Genomic DNA, 21797 nt, shown 5'->3' with positions numbered 1-21797 from the left:
ATATAATAATCAAGACACAATTAAAAATTAATTATGATTATGAAAAAACACATACTATATTATTTTTTTCTTTTGTATGTTCATAAAAAATAAATATACAAAAAAAAAATCATGAGATAAAAAATAATGTTAACCATTAAACTAATATTTAAGTACCAAGTGAGACAAACAAAGTTACTTTACTTTTTTTTCAAGAATGGAAGAAAATGAAAGAACGAGAGTAATGAGTTTGTGTCTAGTTTTGAATCAAAGAGAAAACAAAGAATAAAAAATAAGTATAATTTATAAAAAACTTCAAAGACAAAAAAAAAATCTTAATAAATAATTTTTTTATTATATTTGATTATTTATTAACATTAAATCTTGTACTTTATAAAAAATAATACATAATTTAATTTTTATCAATTTTTGGTATATATTATGTATAATTTTAAAAAGTTTAAAATTTTTGAATATATATATTATTTAAGAAAATTTCAAAAATATTTGGCCATTCTAGACTCTTCAATTAGCCGCGCCTGAATCACGTGCAATAACATAAAAAATAATCTTGGAAAGTTTTCCATAGAAGTTAATTTATACTCACTAGGTGTAGAATGTGGGTAGTATACTATTTCTTTTTTGGGTGAAAGAATACTTGAGACCAATAAAAATTTAAAATAATTTTAGTCCTGATACAAATTTCATTTGACTTTTGTAATGATGTATAAATATAATTAAGAAAATTTATATTTATCTGTAAAAATTGATTATTTACTTGTAATCTTTTACTAATTCCAGTAACTTCACATGTTTATTATAAAAATTGTAGAAGCCTTCTAATTTTTAAAAATTTTAAAATTTTATGAACTATTTCCTATTCAGAGTTTTTTTTTTTTTTTTTTTTACCAATTCATTCGAGTCTTAATCATAAGAGTATAACAGAGTCTATGACAAAAAAAACATGAGTCTAAATTGAAGTTAAAAATTGTGTCCATTTTACATATAATATTACCATGCGAGTTCATCTTCTACCCATCATACATAAGAAAATAGTAAGAATGAAAAAATATTTTTATTTATAGTGGAGAAATGTATTAGAGATAAATTAGTGTTTTAATATGTAAAATAAGACATTAAGATAGTCGAAGAATAATTGATATGAAAAGAAAAGACGGTTGTGAGTTGAATAAATTTGATGGAGAAGAAGGAAGGATCTTGAAAGTAAACCCTAAAGAGAAGAGAGAAGAGAAGAGAAGAAGGTATAAAGCAGAAAGAGAGTGGAAGAAGGAAGGAAAATGGGCGATGTAGCAGATAAATTGGCGTATTTTCAAGCGATAACTGGTTTAGAAGATGCAGACCTCTGCACCGAAATCCTCGCTGCTCACGATTGGGACCTCGAACTCGCAATCTCTTCCTTCACCACTTCCGTAAACCCCACCACCGACACCGATATTCCGCCGCAACCTCACCCTAACAATCATGTCCCCTCCGCACCCGATCTCCAACCCCTACCCCAACCGCCGCCGGGTCTCGCCTGGAAACTCATCACGCTACCCGTTTCCGTTGTTTCCGGCAGTCTAGGCTTGATCTCCGGCGCGATCGGGTTGGGTCTGTGGGCCGCGGGGGGAGTACTCTCCTACTCCCTCGGCCTCGTGGGCCTGGGCTCGGCCCCTTCCTCATCCTCCTCCTCGGCCCCCTTGGTTTCCGTTTCGGCTGCCACTTCCGAGGCCTTGGATTTCGTTGCCGCGTTTGAGAGGGAGTACGGCTCTTCCGGGCCCAATTTCGTCGGCGAGGGGTTCATGGATGCGCTCCAGCGCTCCCGGAATTCCTTCAAGCTTCTCTTTGTTTACTTGCATTCCCCCGATCACCCCGATACGCCGTCGTTTTGCCACAGGACTCTCTGTTCCGAAACCATTGCCGCCTTTGTGAACGAGAATTTTGTTTGCTGGGGTGGCAGCATTCGTGCCAGTGAAGGGTTTAAGATGAGTAACAGCTTGAAAGCCTCCCGCTTTCCCTTTTGTGCTCTCGTCATGGCCGCCACTAATCAGAGGATCGCTCTCCTTCAACAGGTTTGTTAATTCTTATGGATTTTTCAGTTTGGCGAATTGGAGTGAACTGGGACAGGTTGAGAAACATATATGGAATGAAAATATTTATATTTGTTGTCGTGATTAGTCTTTGGGCAGGTTATAGTTTCTTTGTTGTGTTTTGACTTGTATTTTCTCTGCTCCTGTATGATTTAAGTAGTCACAGTCTGTGCCACTATATGCCTGTTATAGCTCTAGTTAACTTCAGTTACATTCCCTCTAATGCACATTCTTGCTCTCATCACTTTCTCCACTTTCAGAATTTGATTGCTGTTATGGATTTGTGTTCCTCCCGCCTTCATGATCATCTGTCTCCCCTGCTGTACCCGTACTTCTATCCTGTCCTAGTTGAAATGTTGTTAAATAGATTTTATCGTGTCGTGGAATTCCTTACTTGATAATGTGGTCAGACTAGACAAGTATTGTGATCTTTGGCCTTTTCTACAATATTATCTCCTCTTGCGTCTCACAACAAGAGTTTTCTTACTTGATATGCCCTGTGTTGTTGTGTGTTACCGATTCCAAGTTTAGGCATGCCAGTCATATTAACGCAGTTCAATGCTACTTGTTTAGTGGCTGAGCCAACCCCCATTTGCACAAATTGCATGTAAAACAAGGTTTACACTTTTAACTTTGTTAGAATTGGTAATTTATGATAGATCAGACGGTGAAAATGGCTTTCGGCACTTCTCGATGTGACAAATATGTTCATAATCTGTTAAAACATGGATAAAAGACTTTCCCCCCAAAAAATTTTCATGCTATATTATTCCAGAGTAAGCTCGAGGCTTTAAATGTCACTGTTGATGTTGTTTAGTCCTGGTTATTGTCAGAGAAAGGAATACTGACAAGTGGCAAATAATCTTTCTAGTTCCGCTCACAGTTTAAACACTAACAATGACATCTTCAAGGAAACATCCTTTTCAGAATCCTTTTATTGGGGATAACCACTTTTTCATTTTCTTACTGTTATGATATCTGTCTTCGTAGCTTTGAGGTTGTTATGAATCTGAATAAAATTATCTACATTAATTTCCTTTTTTTTATTGTACAGAACTTGATTTCTAGAGCTACATGAATCACACGGTGCCATTCGGCACCTTTAAAACTAAGCTTTAGGAATATTATTTATCATGAGACTTCCTCCGATGTCCATTTAATTTCCCTCTCTTCCTTTTCACTAGAGTAAACATATTGTAATCTACTCTTCTGACTGGTGCAATCTACTTCAGTACTAGAACAATAGATCCCAATAAAATCATCATTAGAAATACATTTCTGTATCAAGTACCTTTTCCTCTATCATGTCGCAAGAACTGATGTTGGCTAGATGAAGCTGATTATTTTATCTATGTAGCTATTATTCCTACCTAGTAGGATAGGGATTATTTGATATTGTTCTGCTTAGTTTTTCATACTGTTTCATATTGGACCGGTTATTGGACCGGTCAAGGTGGATCAACGGTTAAGTTGCATGAATTGGTATATATTAATTATATAAAAAATGCATGTAAGGTATATCATATAAATAAATAAATAAATAAATTTGGTACATATATGAATACTAATATCACTGGATAAGTTGTCAAGGGAAACTTAACCAATCCAAGGAGCTCAGTTCAATTCTACCTTGTGTGGAGGTTTCTAAAACTTGGTAACGCTTTTAATCTCTGCAAATCATTCCCTTGGGAAGTTAAACTCACTCCACATACAGGCTTAGTCTGTGTGCATTGGGATGCATGTCAGCTTTTGTTGCACAATGTGAAGATCCACTTTGTAGTGTCAAACTCATGAATTAAAATAAGTATTCTAAAACCAGTCTGAGTCATACTTTTTGGGTTATTGGTTTTGTTGGAAGTCCCACATCGATTAAAGATAAAACCAATTTAGAATATATAAGTGGGTGCAAACCTCACCTTACAAGTCGGTTTTGTAGGGTTGAGTTAGGTTTAAAATCCATTTCTTAACATGGTATCAAAGTCATTGTTAGTGTTGGACATATTGTTGTACCCGCTACCGGACTATCCATTAGTGTCAACTCTCACATTCAAAATGTATATATCTTAACGTGAGGGGCTGTGTTGGAAGTCTCATATCAACTAGAGATAAATTCAATTTAATATATATATATATATATATATATATATATATATATATATATATATATATATATATATATATATATATATATGTGAGTGCAAACCTCACCTTCTAAGCTGGTTTTGTATGATTGAGTTAAGCTTAAAATCCACTTCTTACTAGATTTAGTGCATACACCAGTTCAGTGACATATTCAATCCACTAAAGATTTTAAATCTGCTATGCCATCAGTTCCCAGCCCAACTGGTTGGACTTGCTGGACAGAGCTGGTTTTGATAACTTATGTTTTTTATGTTGCTTGGCTTGGTCCTTTGTCACTTGAAAATATTTTCTTCCTCCCCGGTTGGTACAAGACACTTCTGCTTATGAGGAAGGTTTTGATTGTTGATGTCAAGTGGTTATGCCACAAGTATGCTTAGGAAAACTGTATATAGATTCAATTCCACCAGCATTGTTAGAATATGCGAAGAATATTTCATCTCATGACATAACAATATTGTATTTTAGAATGTTAAACCCAAGAGTAAGTAAACTTAATTTATGTCTTCATTACTGGAAACTATATGGTTTAGGTCGGAATTACAGTTCATTACATAGACAAGACAGGCTTTTCCGCGGACAAGGAGTCTCCTGCATTCAGGCTTTTGCACATTTTATTTCCCCTTACGAGTTTCTTAGAGTGATTTATTAGGATTAATTTCCCTATTATCTCCTTGTTCATTATTAGTCATTATGATCTTGTAGTAGTTAACTCTTCATGTTTTATACCACTTTGTAAGACCTTATATTAAACCAAAATCATATCAATTTGGTTGTATTTAACTAAGTATACAGTCACCTTTATCTCATTTTCCTCCCTCTTTGCATACGTAAAGTAAAGCTCCCTAAATTCAATAAGTAGTTTTTTTTCTAGAAAGGCTTAGAGTCCATATTCTTTATTTTCTACTGAAATGGCGTGCCACTTATTAAAGTTGATAAAGTATTATGATTATGATACTTTCATTGTTAATCTAGTTCATGTAATGCAGGTTGAAGGTCCAAAATCCAGTGCGGAGCTGCTAGTGACACTGCAGAGAGTGCTTGAAGAAAGTTCCCCTGTTCTTGTTGCAGCTAGGCTCGATGCAGAAGAAAGACGAAATAATATGCGCTTAAGGGAAGAGCAAGATGCTGCATACAGGGCTGCGCTAGAAGCTGATCAAGTATGTTGTTTTGCAGTTTATGGGTGTGTTTTTTTTCTTGTTTCGTATAACTTTTTGTGTTCTGCACACAATGGCTTGGCTGTTTTTGTCTATCTCAACTTTCTTTGCAGAGGCCTTTATCGAAAGACCAGGCCTGTTAGTGCAATGGATTAATGTTGTATATATGTTCAGGCTAGGGAACGTCAGAGGAGAGAAGAAGAAGAACGTCTTGCAAGGGAAGCTGCTGAAGCTGAGAGGAAACGCCAAGAGGAGGAAGAGGCTCGTGAAAGAGCAGCACAAGAAGCTGCAGAGAAAGAAGCTGCATTAGCTAAAATGCGTCAAGAGAAAGCTCAGTCTCTTGGTGAAGAACCTGAAAAAGGACCTGATGTTACACAGGTACAGTATTAGAAGATTTAGCTGTGATTTTATTTCTCCTTTAGCCAGCATCTTTCATCTGTTTATATAATAACTGGTTCAGCTTATATAGTTTCACTTGTATTCAAGATCTCAGCTTTAATTCATATGATAAGTTTGAACTTAAAATTCTTGATGGTTTCACTTATATACATGATGAATGATCTTTACTTCTAGTTCTGTATGTTTTGAAATTGCTTTAGCCTCCCTCTTTAGTATCTCTCTTTTCAGTTCAGTTTTTGTTTGACTGTGTTGTAATTTACATGATAATTACATCTGTGTTTATGAATGGATAGGTTCTGGTACGGTTTCCAAATGGTGAACGTAAGGGAAGGAGGTTCCACAGCACCGCGACACTTCAGTCTTTATATGACTATGTTGACTCACTGGGAAGTTTAGAAGCCGACAGTTACAGTCTGGTATCCAATTTTCCACGGGTTGTTTATGGACAAGAAAAACTGGCATTGTCTTTGAAGGAAGCAGGATTGCACCCTCAGGCCAGCTTATTTGTGGAGCTCAGTTCATTAGAATGAAGCTTGCCTAATAATCTTACGGATACATGAAGATAAGACCTGCAAATAGGGAATTCTGTGGTGTTTCATTCTTCCGTCTAAAAAAATTGACTGGTTGAACAATTAAAATTGTTAGATGCATAGGTTGTCGTGGTTTTTGTAGTTTTTATTTTTCTTATTTTCAATTGAATCAATCAAACAGATAGCGACATGTGGAGATGGTTTAGAATAATGATATATATATAATATATAATATATATTTGGTCCTTCCCTTAATTAGGAAGTTCCCAAGTGTTATCTGTCTGTATATTTTGTTTCTGATTATTTGTGTTGATTTAGCATTCGACCAGCTACCGGGTTCCCATGAGCAGCACTTCTTATAGTTTATCAAAGGTAATATCTGTTTTTGGTCTTAAAATATTGATTCTAATCCTCATAATAATTTATATATTGTTCTTATTTAAAAAATACGCAAATATAATGAAATCAATTGGTGAATTTTAGAATTGTTGTTTGAGCAGAAATACAAATTACCCCCATTGTAAGAGCTTAGGCTCTGTTATCTGTTTTCTGAAGGTTCTTTGGGGGAGACCCAGTGTTAATTTCTTGATCGAATGTGGTACCTTCAACTGGTGATCGAATCAGCTGAAATGTCGTTTTTCTGTGAAAAAAGTGACACACTAACCAACTGTACCCTCATATCACATCATTCCATATCAGATATTTTTCCATACATTAAATTATTAGGATACCATACAAATTTCACCCACAAAAAAAGAAAAAAAAACTTCTTAAGATTTTATTTTAAATTGAAACTGTTTCCATGGAAAAGAAAAAGTGATTGATGATCGCATCACCAAGGTTCCCCAAGCTGGTCCAAGATGCATAAAACAACATATCCAAATTATTATACCTTCTTCCAACTTGATATTCCCAGGCAATTTGTGAAATCCTCCCAGATCTTCTTCAATTTGATCAATCAAAATGTTACTGTCTTCAATAACATGGATTTTCAATATACTCTTTTCATGATGAGTCACAACTTGAGAGAATAAACAGAAAACAACAAAAAATGGTGAAATGAGCATATACACAAACACATAACAAGCACTGTCAAATGCTTACAATATGGAGAAGGTACTAGCAGTTTTCCCTGACAATTTTAGCCTTCTCAAGAACAAACTTTCCTTCTTTGTACTTCTGAGATTCCTCATAGGCTCTCTCATACTTCCAACCAAGAACTTGATGGCAGTCAGAACAGTAGACATCAGCCACAGTGTGAAGACCAGTCATTAGTTCTCTGTCTTCTTTTGATCCCACACTAATATTCAATGCATGACCAAACAGAAAAGCTCTTCCACTTTTCCCCTGAAAATAAATTGGACTTACTAACTTTCCCATAAACAAAAACTTTTCACCTTATCATTCTTCTTATCTTTCGCTTCTTTTAACAAAATTCCTTCTATTATTAAACATGTGCAAAACTCTTCAGGCTTTGTGGATAAGATACATTTCCAAACAAAATTTAGAAAAGTGCCCTTCTTTTTTGGGTAATATACAAAAGTTTTTATATTTCTTATACACAACTCCCTTCTCTGTGTACATTACAAATAATTATCTCTACAATTGGTAAAACTTGAAACTATTAATATTCGAACGATAACATAATTTTTAGCATTGGAGTAATGGAAAAAAATTAATAATTATTGATGGCATGATTATCAGAATCGTTTCAAAAGTATTGCAACAAAAAAAAAATCAATGCAGATGAATAATTAATAATTAAATGAATAAACTGTCATTTCATTTTTGTTATTCAGTTCATTAAACATATTTTAAAAATAGTTTTATTCCATCTCATCGATAAATTTTTGAAAAATATTTTAATGCAGTATTTTAATTTTGAATTCGAAATAGTTTATTATTATTATTATTATTTTATAATACTCAAATTCTGTTTTAAAACTTTTCTCATATGAGAATGATGGTGACGTATTTTCAGAATGGAAGGAGTTTTGTCTAACGTTTAACAAATGGAGGGGATGTGAATAAAAATACAGGATGTATAAAACTTAAGATTTTGTGCTCAAATTCATCATATTCATAAGATGGGAAAAGTTTTGTGTTGCTTTTAGAAAATTACTCTTACTAAAAATGAATAAATTGGAAGCAAACTGAAATTTCTTCCAAAAATCCAATCATATCATGTGACAGTAGAATGGTTCTCTTGTTTGATCAATGATAGCAGGGTATGCTGTGAAGTGAACAGATCAAATGAAATTGATAACAGAATAAGAGTTAAAGCTGACTGAGAACAGTGTTCACCTGAAAAGCCTTAGAAATCACATCATCGTGAAGAGCAACATGGTTTCTACAATTAGAGCAACAGTACAATCTGGCTCCAATCACTTCCTCCATTTCAAAGATTATCACAACTCGATCCTTTTTAACCAAGAACAGTTTAGTCAATAGTGTTCATCAGATCATGAACCATGATCATAGCATTTTCAGTTTTCAATTACAATTTCAAAATGAATTTGCAGGTACCTGCTTCTTGTAGCAGTGGATGAATCACTCTGCTTAGACCTTCAAAGATTAGAAACTTTTCCTTTTTTTCAGGGCTTTCTTCTGCTACCTCAGTCACACATTCTGTGAGATTTTTCTCTCTCCAACAAGTTATAACATAGTGGGGTTTGATTAACACAGTGGTTTAATTCCAAAGTTAAAAGATTTTCTATCACTATATAGTACACTGAAAAGTCTCTAGAATTTCAGTGCCACCTATTTTTAAAAAACAAATGGTCGGTCACAGATACCAGTCTCTTAACACGTGTAATTTTGTCTAATTTCTTGTGAAGAACAGAAAAAAAAAAGATAGTTCTTCGATCCCCCACCTCCTATTTTGGGTCATTATCTGTTTTTTCAAATTAAGTAATTGAAATTATGTCTCTGGATATATTTATATATATAGAATTGATTTTAACTTTTCTTATTTTTGTTTGATAGTGCAGAATGTCGATAATTCACCATAATGAATATGAAATACTGTACATCTGATTATTTCATAACTCATAAGATCTTTTAAGAGAATGACAATAATTCAGCACAACATTTGTCAAATTTGTCTCTGATAAATGAAGGATTGAAACAGTATAACGCAAATCTCCAATCACAAAAGTATTACAATGGTGAAAGAATCATTATATGAAAAGGGTAAACTCAACAAATGAATCATTGAGCATTGAGCATTGACATTGACATTGTCACGTAGCTAATACTCACATAAGGAAGAAAAGAATGCAGATATCAGAAATCCAATGATGAGAACTTGAAAGGTTGAAGTGAGTTGAGATGAGGTTGAGGTTGCTGGTGTTGAGGTAGAAGCAGCTACAGGAATATTGCCAAATACTGTGGGATAAGAGGGTGCAGATGCAGGAGCAGCATCTGCAGAATCAACATTTTCTGAGATTATTCCTTCACCTACAGCTATATGAAGCTTCTGATTCTTCTGGCAATGGCCAGCCACACCACTAGTGAAGTAGAATTGGCCCTTTGATGTAATGTTAAACAAAGAATTGCCATTGTTCATGTACAAGATAGGGTCTTTGATGTTGCACTTCATGAAGGATTCTTCGGTGACTTGAATCACTGAATCTTGGCTTGGTGGGTACAGAAACACTGTGTAAGCATATACAATGATAACACATGAGATCATAAGATTTGTATTGTATTGTACCCTTTTTGTTAACCAAAGTGAAAAACATAGGATATAGCAAATAGTGTAAACTTACGAAGGGAATCTCCGATTGTGAGATTTTGATGCGTGGACCATTTTTTGTAGAGTTGTGGATTTGATGAGGTGGGTGTGCCCCAAGCATCAAGATCTCCAACTTTGTATTGGTAGCAAAAAACCTTGCTTTGGATTTGGACCAATGTGAGGAAGAGAAACGCCAACATTCTGTTGGGACTTGAAAGATTGGCCATCTTGGTTCTTCTCAGAGTCACACTCACGTTAGATTTTAGAGTTATAATCTAGGACCACTCAGATACGCCCAATGGAGGGTTCGTAATGAGATCCAGAAAAAACCACACTTTCAAGGTCAATTTACTTGGGTGCCCTTGTTTCTCTGAGTCAAAATTTTTAGAGTATTATAATTCCTACATGATACAATTTATTACTTCATATAGTTGGTTTTCATTCATTAGATTTGTTCTTCTGAAAAAGACCTAGATTTAAAACGTAGTTTCTTTTATCGACAAATATTAACCGGTAGTAATATGTTAGTTCTGTTCTGATTGAAGAGTTGAATTTACAATTTTTTTTACTTTCTTTTCTATCTTTATAAATGAGTCAATCTTAATTCTTCAAATTTTCAAACATTGTAAAAGGGATATGGTTAATATTGAAAGTCTCACATGAATTCATTAATATATATATATAAAAATAAATATAAATTCATCTTCTAAATCGATTTTGTAAAATTAGATTTAAAATTAATTTTTTAATGATCATGTTTGACAAGAAAATAAGATAGTGGTAGAAGAAGAATATTGAATAATGTGATGGTGAGAAAGTAGTGGTGAGTGTAAAGGGTTAAAGACAAAGAAACAGATAAACTTGACAACTATATGCACTGATAATGTGCACATGAGCCAGTTGGCAAACTATATTAGTTTATGAGGTTTCTTCTTCTTATATTGAGAGTGTCTCTGTGTGTATAATTGCGTCACAGTATTGCATTATCATGTGCGGCCAGGAAGAAAAACACCAAACTTCTCCAGACACATCACATGGCTAGCTCAATGGGATGCCTGAAAATTTTTCGTAAACATTATTTATCAACGAAATTAATAGAAATTCTGTATCAATGATGAATTAAAAAAAATTAAGTCAATCAAAGTTATAAAATAATCGTAACAAACAAACACTCTAAAATCTCCAAATTCTTTTCTTTTTGTGTATTTTGAAGATTCAGTAAAACGATATCACTAAAACAAATTAGTAGAGGACTTGACTCCAGTCTAAATATAGGTTTTTTAAAAAGCTATTTTATAAAATTGATTAGAAATTACAAAATTAGAAGAAAAACATCTTAAACACAAATTTAGACTCAATTTTTGTCAGCACGTCAACAACACAGTATATTAAAAAGAATTTGTTGTTATTTTTGTCATCTAAGAACAGTAATGAAGATGAGAGAAATTTTGTAAGTTAAAATTTGTGGTAGATGGTTGTTGGAGCTAAGGAAAGTCAATGTTTGCGAAGATTGTACGATATGAGTGGGTACAACAGTTGTTTGATAAAGTAAAAGTGTCAGTAGTACGTTTTAAAGCCGAATAGTAGTCCGAGGTTTTTCAGAAGAGGGGAAAAATTGTACAAATTTTATGTTTGTTTGGTCCAACAGATAAAATAAAGATGAAATTCTTTAAATCGATGTAAAATTCATAATATTTCCAGTTCCACTATCGATTGAGGGTAGTTACTTTCCTCTTCGATTCATATATGCATGGACGACCAACTAATAAATACGTATCCATTAACTCAATTTGACCTTATAACATACGTATCCAACAACATAATACTATTTATAGTTTTAAAACAAGTACTTTCTTTACAAATTTAACTTAACAAACAATATTTTTAAAGAAATGCAACACTAATTATAAAATTTTTTTAATTGTAAATATACAATTATTCTAACATATAGTGTACATAATCATCGAATTAGTACCAAATCATATTTAACTGCTACATTAATAAATTTTAATCTAAGAAAAATTATTGAAGTAAATTTACCAAGAATTACTTCCGAGTAACTTTTTATTTGGGTTTTTAGGAAAAACATATTTTCTTAATTAAAAGACACCTTTTACAAGAGCATGGTAATTATACAAGATTTTTTAAGAAAAACATGAAGACCTCAAAAAAGTTATTTCAACACTTCCATATCAAACGGAAAACAATGGCACATGAAAAAAGTTATACAACAAATATTGTATCATAAAAATGACCTTTCCTTTTTAGGTTGAAAATGTGGTCCTAATTGAAGAATCAATTGCTTAATGCTGGCTCGTGTAACATAATTAAATTGTTAACTTGGATGCTATAACGTAAATAGAATAGTAGAACGAGAATATTTTAGCATGCTGAGTTTAATTTGATACAGAACCTATTTGATACAACAAGCCTATACAAGTTCAAATCCGATATAGTTTAAGGATAATAATAAAAAGAGTTCAATATGTAGTAGGGGTGTTATTTCTGGCACGGGGTAATCCCCACAACTTTCTTATGAGTTATCACGAGAATTCCGGATTAAACTGCAAACATGGGACGTTGCAGAAGGATACAGAAGAGAAGCTTATTTACATCTGAATTTTTAAATGAAATAAATAATGAGATTGACTATGACATATCATTTGCACTAGCTGGGCTTAGATAGTCACAAAGGCTTATTGATATTGAACACAAGCAAGGCTGGATCAGAAATATATATGACACTTACCAAGGACTATTTCTCCTTCGGTAAACAGAGAATTGGAGTCCAAAGCATGATTGATCACTCGCCTGGATGTACATGTACATCGTACATGTACTTCATCAAAGAGGATCATAATTATCAACCTTCATGCATATTCCTCTCTTTCCCCATTTTGTTCTTGGCTGTAGACAGCAGCTACCTGTTGTTGTAACTGTTCAAAGCGATAACCAGATCGATCGTTAGTTTCACAGGCACCTTCAATGCTTCAATTTTAAATGGATTCAGCTTGGATATGAAATTTATGTAATCCAAGCAAGTAGCAGAAGAAAATCCAGAACAGATGGTGAAATATAAAATCTTGTACAGAAACTAACCTGCACGTATCTTAACTTCTCGTAAGTTAGTTCATCAGTCAAATTAATCATCCTGATAATACAATGACAGAAGGTGTGTTAACTTCGTGAAGCAGAGAGAAAGGGTGACCAGGAAAGCATATTTTATGAGCTGATATTTACTAACCGAGATTGAAGTTCTGAAATTTTGGCTAGCAGCATCAGTTCCCTCTCTGAAACTGCTGTGTCAACCTGTAAAATGACGCAAATGCCAGGTAAGACATAAAGCTGATGAAAAATCAGTGTGTTCTACTGCAGGTTTGTCACAAAAAAAGGTGACTAGCTCTGAGCAGAAAATTGACATACACAGTAGTTAATAAAAATTGCGCGAACAAGTGAAAAGAATTAATCTAACGAAATTTGCTTACACTTCCATTGTTTTCTGAATTGCGAGGCAATGGTGGCAACTTTCCATTCTGAGAAGCTGAAAAAATTGATTGTTTTGTACTCGTTAGTTCATCTAATATTAAGGAAAAAAGATTCTCAAACATAACCAATGAAAAATCCTTCACTCACCATCAATTGCCTCTGCGGATTGCAAGCCATTCAAAATATTCATTATAAGATCCTGGAATTAAAGAGAACTTTCCAGTATGATTATAAATTGGTAGAAGTTACATTTCAAAATTATCAGTTTTTCAGCAGACAAACTCAAGCAAATTATGTCATTGCTCGAACTTGAAGCTTCTCTCACCTGTTGAATAGATGTCTGCTGGAAAAGATTATGAAGATGAGGCACTAGAAATGATGCAGGAATATTCATATTGGCAGAATCATTGGAGGACTGACCAATTGGCTGAAGAGAAATACATCCAATGAAAGACGGAGAAGTATTAGTTATCGAATACAATAATAAATGAAACATCCCACACAAGTGTAACTAACCAAAGAATCCAAATATTCAAAAAAAAAAAAAAAGGATGTTACTGGAATTTGGGTATAGGGCCAATGGAAATTGTACAAACCATTTGTTTATAATCCACCATCCAATCACCAACACTGGCAGATTTCCTCATTGGAGACCCCTGCATGTAATGTAAGCGGAAGATAATGTCATCCGAGGGATAAGAAAAAACATCAAAATATAAACAATAATCAATTACATCATCAACCAACCTGTGACGATCGGCGTGAAACTGAACTTACAGGAATATCCTACGCAATAACATGAAGTCAGTTAAGGTTGTCGAAAGGGACAAATTGATTATTAAGAAAAGACATACCTTCACCAGATCTAAATTTTCTGATGTCACTGAAAACCGTCCTTTGATTTGCACTAGATTAGCCTTATTAGACTTATCATCCAAGGAATCTCTGAATCCTAGCAAGAATTGGGGAACAGAATCAACACCGAGATTTAAGATGGCCGATTAAAATATACTAGAACTTGTACAAATAGCCTTACGGTGTACATGATGATTCAAATACCTCCAGAAGATTTTATTGGTGCAGATAAACTATTTGCTGAAGCTCGGTTTGGAAGCATTAATGGACCACTAAAGCTTGGAGCTCGTCGAATATCACGATTACTTTTCTCACCTGACAACTGATTTTCATTCTCAAACCTAAAGAAGTAAGAGCATTACAAATCTTAACAAGCCAAAGATCACATTATTGATAACATGAAAACCTCAGTCACCAAGCAGCATAAAGTGCGGAACAAAAATGCACACATTAGATTTATTCATTCAAAATTAAAACTACACATTTTACACGGTGCATTTATGGACAACTCGATAAATATAGAACGGGTAAAGAACATTATTCAGAAAACACGCAAATTACAAAGATAAATTTTGAACTTACTAGAACTCGGTAAAAATAAAATAAGCATGATTGTCTTGTTTATAGGTCACCACACATAGTTTCGAAATTAAAGGCTGTTTCACACTATCAATGCAAATTCCAAATGGAGAATGCGTCCCAACTTGGCAGGTGTTTGCACACACATGAATCAACTCATATTGATGCGAGTTACACTCACGCAACTTTCCGGTGGATGACCATTGGATTATATTATCATAAAATCTAGTACATCCAAAGCTTTTCAATTGGTTGTGCCACTATGATCACACAAGAATTACTGTAGAAGATGCAGTAAGATTTTGAGGAAAGTGCAACACAACGAAGGCAGGTAACTTGTGGGTAGTAAAAGATAACAAATTAAATTAAAGTTCTCTATATATTTATAATTTACTAAATTACAGGATTTGTCATTGATACAGAAAAAAACACAAGCTATTCATGAGTTTTAAAAGTAAAACCTAAGATTTATATAACAAATCTGAATTCAAACTTTGAGCTTCTTAATTTAGTATCTCAAAAAAGTTTATTTAAACATTTAACAAGTCAAGATTAAAAAGTTATGTACAATTTAACCGTTTTAGAGCCTTACTATCTCCATTGCTTACACACATGAAGGGAATCACCTTACGGTACTCCCTATAAAAAATATTTAAGCATAATTTATTTCTATGATATTCAACAACTACGACCATAACCAATTCATTTTATATTATGGTTCACTACAAGAATCAAACATCATCATAATATTATTCTATTGTGAGTCATGTTTTTAGGCAAACCATTGACCTCTAAATCCTTCTAATGATTTTACTGTTGTTTATCTTAGTTTCCTCTAAATTAACAAAGGTTTACCCTCCAGCTGATCCACACTTTCCGTACTAGGGTATATACACATGCTCAAACCAAAAACCAATGTGGAACTGAAATGCTTTGAAAGATATAAAGTACAGAACCAATATAACTAACTCATCCTCCTTTTCATAGGAATTTTACTTTTTAATCTTTTACAATATATACAGTTTATATTCATGATCTTATTTTACATAAAGGTAACTTCTAAATGTTATTTTTGTCCTTGAAATTGAGAAATTTATGTCCTTTATTTCTAGGACCAATACTTCCAACAAATTTAGCAAGCACAAAACAGTTCCAATTCTCAGTAGTCAAGGCAAAATAAAAAGTATCTAAACTTGCAAATTAAGAAAGTACCAGGTCATGGTCCTATAATTTATATAAAGCATTACATCTTCAATAATAAAACATCAAAGCCTACTATTTTTCATCTTTCTTCACTTAAGAGCCTAAATACACAAGGTACGATGAGTGGCGTGGAAGAAAATAGCTCCCTGGCTACTAAAATAATACAAAGGTAAGGGCATTATATAATAGGAACCATTGCCCCTCTTACAACTTATTTGAGGGGAAACAAGGTAATAAAGGAATTTTATATTGAAAACTATCCTTGTTTCCTGTTTTATGCCATAAATTTAGAAGTTATAAAATGTCTGGAAGGGTTATATTGAAATTTTGCTCTAATAATTTTAACTCTTTAACCCCTCGTTTTTGGAGGGTAAGCTTTGTTACTGTAGTAAGCTTGCCACTTGTGACCTAGGTCACAGGTCCTAGGAACAGCCTTGCAGCTTTCAAAGGTAAGGCTGCATACATGTACCCTACTCAGACCTTCACTGGGTGGGGAGGCACATGCACTGGAACACTTTTTTTACCCCACATTTCCTTTCCCTTTGATCATCAAATATAGGGAAGGCAAGTTATTTCCATTCCTTCCGTCCCTTTCCTTTTCTATTCCATTTTCTCTCAAACTACCAACACCAGCCTAATATAAAAACAACAAATATATATTTGAAAATACAATCTACCTTTCAAACGCACGCCCTTTCTCAGATAAAGAATGACCAAGCACTGATCCTGGCACCAGGGGTCCACTTTGGGTTTTACCAAGTTTCACTGATTGTGATTTAATCTTGCTTGTTCCGATATCATTCTCTAAAGTAGAAGATGTTGTTGCTTCAGCCACTGATCCATTTCTCTTCTCACTCTGTGGTATGTCGTTACTACCTACTTGTACTGCAAACTCATCTTGTTGCAAGTTATTTGAATTCTTTTTGTCAATAGAAAACTGGAAATCACTTGTACCCTGTCATGACAAACAACAATGATTTTAAAAATCCTTTTTGAGATATAGAAAGTTTAGAACAGTTGACCAAACCTTGTAAGAGCTGAAGAATTTGTTTTCATCTTCTTCCCTCATCTCTGCAATATCATCATCGTCCTGCATCTGGTAAAATTGAAGACATTTGTTCAGGTCAAGAGAAAAACTAGTCAAGTAAAAACAATCTAAAAGAAATTAGCATACCAATGCAGCTTGAGCTTTCAAGTCATCAATATCGAAGTTCCATGCACTAACTCCCCGATGATATTCACTCTAGAAATTAAAATAAATAAGTGGATTAGATTTCAATGGTTATAAAAGTAACAAGGCTATTTTTCCTTGATATACGTGTTCTAGGATTTTAACTGAGAAACTTCAAAAGCCAAGCTTCCGAAATAAATGGCTATCTTTCAATCTCAATTGCAAATGCCTTTTTCAGGACTGGGACCAATTGCATAAATTCCTCTCGTTTGTAAAGACTAAAGAGGTGTAATAAACTGGAAACTGGAGATTTTCCAAGGAAACAATGCACAAGCAGGAAAAACGTAATTTTATGACAGAATTGTTTATTTATAATAAAGCTTTTTGTAGAAATGTTTTTCAAAAAAGTACTTATTAACAAAGAAAATTTCATAGCAAGGCAAATAAGCAGGAAATCTTGGTTATTGTACATAAGTGTTGAAATGGTCACCTCAGTATTTTAGTTTGCAAATTGATAAAAATAAATGTTCAATTTTGGATTTATAATGAGCAATTTAAATAGTGATGCAAGGCTACTTTTAGCTTTTGACTGAAAATTTCTCAAAAAATAACTAGTAAAGTTTAATTGAGATATAGATAAAAGATGAAAAATGAGGATAGATTGAAAGACATGGCTGATTAAGAAGATTGAGCATATATATAAAGATAAGAGAAGGACAATTTAAAAAGGTTGATAGAGAAATTCATAAGTCAACTGCCGGAGTGGCGTGAAAGATGGATATCCAAAGTAAGAAAGTGAGGAGAATGAGTGCCACTCTCCAAATTGTGTGTTCTAACTTACAGTACAAGAGTAAATCGAAAAATGTTGAAGCAAGATCAACCAGAGTTATACCATTTTAAGTATGTAATGCACTGTACCAATCAACCAAACTTGAATATGCTATCAAGGTTTCAAGCAGAAAAGGAAACCAGTATCAAGGAAAGGGGAGCGGGGTAAACTTGGATAACATCAGTCATTCTTGAAAATGCTCTTATGGCTCATTGACTATATATCTCATCACGTGACAAATAAAATTTAATATCAGCCTTACTTGAGATATAGCTTCTTGTTCTGCAGAAGGCATTTTCTTCAGTGCTAGCTGAGCTGCATCTTTAAGCTGCAAGGTTATTGCGTTGTCAAGCACAGGAAAAGAAACTGGTTAAGTGAATTTATATAACAGACATGCAGTGAAGTGCACATGACATCAAACCTGGAGGGATTTGACACGGTTCCACAGTGGTGGTAAATCAGCAAATAATTTCTTAACAGAAAGTTCCGGAGGCTTAGCTTGTCTGAAGAAGGAGTGTTTGAGCAACTTCTCCACAGATGGCCTCTTTGTTTGATCTTTTACCAGGCACATAGCAACCATTTCCTTAAAAGACTGGGCACAACTGGAAATACTTTAATTAGACTGCTACTACTCCAACTATAATAATAATGATTATTATTCTTATTATCAATAGTGAAAGCACAAGCATGGCATTTCCATGTGTCCACGTTTCTATTACGCTAAATTTGATATATTTTAACAATTCATCTAATTATACATTGACAAGAAAATTAAATTGTTCAATATTTTTTTTATTGTGTCTGTTTAGCAGAAACATAGTCACTATCATGTTTGTGTGTTCACATTTAATAATCCTTGATGGTAAATGCATTTAATACCGAAGTATTGGTCTAGGCAGAAAGAACACCCATACCTTGGAGAACTTTCTGTCACGATCATAATCAAGCCCCGGAGGTGCATTCTGAATTGTCATCAAAAGAACCTACACAAAAAACTAACTGTGAATCCCTATTTCATCCGCACACCACAACAAATCACAAAAACCTACAACCCAAAGAACATAACCATTCTGAACACGCTGCAGCAAATAAATACCACTTTGACAAACCTTCATGGGAGGATACTTGGAGAAAGGTGCGTGACCATGAGCCAACTCCAACGCCGTGATTCCAAAAGACCAAATATCCGCTCTGTCAAACCCAACACAATTCAAACAAACAAGAAACCAAATTTCTGTCACAATTAATCCAAACCACCAAACAAAACTTAGGTAAAGTTACTAAAGTACTTCCTATGTTTCTTCAATCAGAATTAGAATTGGATTTTATTTAGTAAATACGCATGATACGGTCCACACTAAAGGTCAACATAAATTAACAAGCTAACAAGACTAAACTCCAATTCCAATCAAACAACACTAAAAATCTCCACGTTTTATCCAAAAGAAAAAGAGCACTAACTGACTTGAAATTATATCCGGTTCCAGGCTGCAGCACCTCCGGCGCCATCCTGCGAAAAAACATGAACACTAAAACATGAAAATCATATAACGGAGCGCAAAAAGAGGAACAGCAAAACCGTAACCGAAGCGAGTGAAGCACCAGCAGGGAGTTCCGACGAAGGTGTTCCTGGAGCGCTGGCGGTCGCCGGTGTCGAACATGCAAGCGGAAACTCCAAAGTCGGCGAGCTTGACCTGGCCGTTGGAATCGAGGAGAATATTCCCAGCCTTAACATCGCGGTGAATGTGTCCATGTCGGTGGAGGTACTCGAGCGCCTTGAGAGTCTCCTTGAGGATAGATCCGATGGCTGCCTCTTCGAATCCTTCGGGATACGCCGCCTTCATGAGGTGCAAGCAGGAGCCCTGCGCCATGAATCCCATGACCACCCACAGACTGCGGTCCACGACGAAGGAGCAGAAAGCCCTGACAACGTTGGGATGCTCGATGAGGCTCATGGTCTGCGCCTCCCTCCTTATGTCGTCGAGATTGCTGTTGCATCGATCCAGATCCAGACACTTGACGGCGACCTCCTCGTTGTAGGGAAGGTAGATTGCGCGGTAGACGGTGGCGCTGGCGCCGTAACCAACTTCTTCTAGAAGCTTGTAATCGGCGGGATTGGCGGAGTAGCTTCTGCTCCCCATTTGAAAGTGAATTAAGTGAAGAAAGACCTAAATTGACCCTCAGCTCTCTCAGTTGACCCACATCAATTGAATTGAAAAGAGTAGAAGAGAGTATGGAGTATGGTGGTGCGTGCGGTAATAATAAGAATATGAATAAGAATAAGAAGTAGAAGATTAATAGAGTGGTGAAGAAGAGGAGTAGAGGCTTAGGAGTAGAGAGGAATGACGGTGAGGGGTGGGCACACCAACAAAACAACAACGCCCATTTCTAACGCCTGACATGTTCCTTCTTCCTCGTCCTCTCTCTCCTCTCCGCTTCCGACTCTTTCAATGGGACCCTCCACTCTTCTTTTTCACTTTCTACTGCCCTTAACTTTTCCCAATCATTCTTCTCTATTTTTTTTTTCATTTACTTTACTATACTTTTTTAATTATATTTTTCATGCCATTGCATTTGAGTCTGACTAAACTTGTATTTATGATCGTGGAAATATGCATGCAATAAATTTTAAAAAAAAATCATAATTTTTTTAGAAAGATATATTTTTTTATTAAATTTATCTAAAGTTGAAATGGTGAAGTCAGAAAAAAAAATGTATATTGACATTGTTAAATAAAAGCATATTATATCGTTTACCCGGACAAATTGACTTTTATCGTATTCATTGTAAAAGTTAATATACGTTATCTTTTGTCGTTCATATCGATGCAAGTGGATAACTTTTTTTTTTCTTTTATGGTTGATAATTTGTTTTAAAATTAAGTAAAATATAATAAATTATATATTCACGGTTAAAAAAAAATTATTTTTTCACTAAGAAAGAAAATGTGTATTGCTTTCAATTTTATTCGTTAGGTTATTTTAGAAAATAATATATGAACTAAGGAATATGAATAGTTGTGTTATTTATGTTAAAATATCTTCATTGCTTTTTTTTTATAGTACCTATATTATTATATAAAAAGATTTACTTTTTTATGTTCACATTTTTCTAATTTTATTTTTAGTTAATTTTTATATATAACTACTGTTTTGTTTTAATATTTTTTAAATTAAATAAATAAAAATTAGTTATAATTAGTTATAATTATAATTTTATTATTTTTTGTTATTATAGAAGTTGAACACATGCGCACTATTGTAAATAAAATATTTAAGAAAAAAATGTTATTATTTCTTTTGAGTTTTAGTACAAAATTGAAAATGTAAGCAAATAAAAGAAAAAAGATTGTCAATTAATATTCTTGAGATATTAATTAACTTTCTTGTGTATTAAGTTGACTGTGATAAATTATATTTTAAACTTTTAAATTTGAAATTTAAAATGAGTGAAAAAAAAAACACAAAGGAAATAATACATTATATACATAATTTTTTTAAAGAAAATAAATGAAAAATATATAACATTTAATCATGAAACACAATGTATCTTACTCTATGTGACTAATAAAAAAAATTGATAGGTCTAATTTTTTTTCATATTATTTTGTTAATCAACTTTATAAATTAAGAATATGATAATT

At 33.8% G+C, this 21797-nt stretch overlaps 4 protein-coding genes across 4 annotated transcripts; 1 reads left to right on the top strand and 3 right to left on the bottom strand.

The window, feature by feature from the left end:
- Window positions 1–1149: 1149 nt before the first annotated feature.
- LOC114192011 (UBX domain-containing protein) lies at window positions 1150–6580 on the top strand. Its single transcript, XM_028081516.2, has 4 exons — window positions 1150–2051; window positions 5198–5368; window positions 5540–5743; window positions 6058–6580. Exons 1-4 carry the CDS (start codon window positions 1278–1280, stop codon window positions 6292–6294), a joined length of 1386 nt encoding a protein of 461 aa, XP_027937317.1. The 5' UTR covers window positions 1150–1277; the 3' UTR covers window positions 6295–6580.
- Window positions 6581–7268: 688 nt separating this feature from the next.
- Window positions 7269–9017, bottom strand: LOC114190892 (protein yippee-like At4g27745). Its single transcript, XM_028079962.2, has 3 exons — window positions 8821–9017; window positions 8599–8715; window positions 7269–7641 (listed from the first exon to the last, which is right to left on the bottom strand). Exons 2-3 carry the CDS (start codon window positions 8689–8691, stop codon window positions 7414–7416), a joined length of 321 nt encoding a protein of 106 aa, XP_027935763.1. The 5' UTR covers window positions 8692–8715; window positions 8821–9017; the 3' UTR covers window positions 7269–7413.
- Window positions 9018–9384: 367 nt separating this feature from the next.
- On the bottom strand, window positions 9385–10391 carry LOC114190809 (early nodulin-like protein 8). Its single transcript, XM_028079855.2, has 2 exons — window positions 10065–10391; window positions 9385–9951 (listed from the first exon to the last, which is right to left on the bottom strand). The coding sequence occupies exons 1-2, from the start codon at window positions 10255–10257 to the stop codon at window positions 9545–9547; spliced, it is 600 nt and encodes a 199-aa protein (XP_027935656.2). The 5' UTR covers window positions 10258–10391; the 3' UTR covers window positions 9385–9544.
- Window positions 10392–12500: 2109 nt separating this feature from the next.
- Window positions 12501–20592, bottom strand: LOC114191076 (uncharacterized). Its single transcript, XM_028080238.2, has 19 exons — window positions 19756–20592; window positions 19619–19663; window positions 19263–19344; window positions 19068–19136; window positions 18575–18745; window positions 18416–18481; window positions 17328–17396; window positions 17181–17249; window positions 16831–17108; window positions 14576–14712; window positions 14371–14468; window positions 14264–14302; window positions 14113–14172; window positions 13842–13943; window positions 13664–13715; window positions 13516–13571; window positions 13275–13339; window positions 13130–13181; window positions 12501–12966 (listed from the first exon to the last, which is right to left on the bottom strand). The coding sequence occupies exons 1-19, from the start codon at window positions 20292–20294 to the stop codon at window positions 12901–12903; spliced, it is 2115 nt and encodes a 704-aa protein (XP_027936039.1). The 5' UTR covers window positions 20295–20592; the 3' UTR covers window positions 12501–12900.
- Between the last annotated feature and the right edge of the window lie 1205 nt (window positions 20593–21797).

This window comes from Vigna unguiculata, chromosome 7, assembly GCF_037176805.1.
Source record: "Vigna unguiculata cultivar grain cowpea cultivar isolate G323 ecotype 2 chromosome 7, ASM3717680v1, whole genome shotgun sequence".
In the NCBI taxonomy this organism is placed as follows: domain Eukaryota; kingdom Viridiplantae; phylum Streptophyta; class Magnoliopsida; order Fabales; family Fabaceae; genus Vigna; species Vigna unguiculata.
Note: the sequence above shows the minus strand (reverse complement) of the source record. Positions and strands in the feature narration are given on the sequence as shown.

Coding starts and splice junctions, on each gene's coding strand:
- LOC114192011 (XM_028081516.2), top strand. CDS start 1,278: ATGGGCGATGTAGCAGATAAATTGGCGTATTTTCAAGCGATAACTGGT. Junction 2,052..5,197: donor GGATCGCTCTCCTTCAACAG/GTTTGTTAATTC, acceptor CATGTAATGCAG/GTTGAAGGTCCAAAATCCAG. Junction 5,744..6,057: donor AAGGACCTGATGTTACACAG/GTACAGTATTAG, acceptor ATGAATGGATAG/GTTCTGGTACGGTTTCCAAA.
- LOC114190892 (XM_028079962.2), bottom strand. CDS start 8,691: ATGGAGGAAGTGATTGGAGCCAGATTGTACTGTTGCTCTAATTGTAGA. Junction 7,642..8,598: donor TGATTTCTAAGGCTTTTCAG/GTGAACACTGTT, acceptor ATTTATTTTCAG/GGGAAAAGTGGAAGAGCTTT.
- LOC114190809 (XM_028079855.2), bottom strand. CDS start 10,257: ATGGCCAATCTTTCAAGTCCCAACAGAATGTTGGCGTTTCTCTTCCTC. Junction 9,952..10,064: donor CACAATCGGAGATTCCCTTC/GTAAGTTTACAC, acceptor ATGCTTACACAG/TGTTTCTGTACCCACCAAGC.
- LOC114191076 (XM_028080238.2), bottom strand. CDS start 20,294: ATGGGGAGCAGAAGCTACTCCGCCAATCCCGCCGATTACAAGCTTCTA. Junction 19,345..19,618: donor GGAACCGGATATAATTTCAA/GTCAGTTAGTGC, acceptor TGGGTTTGACAG/AGCGGATATTTGGTCTTTTG. Junction 13,340..13,515: donor ATTCAGAAAACAATGGAAGT/GTAAGCAAATTT, acceptor GTCATTTTACAG/GTTGACACAGCAGTTTCAGA.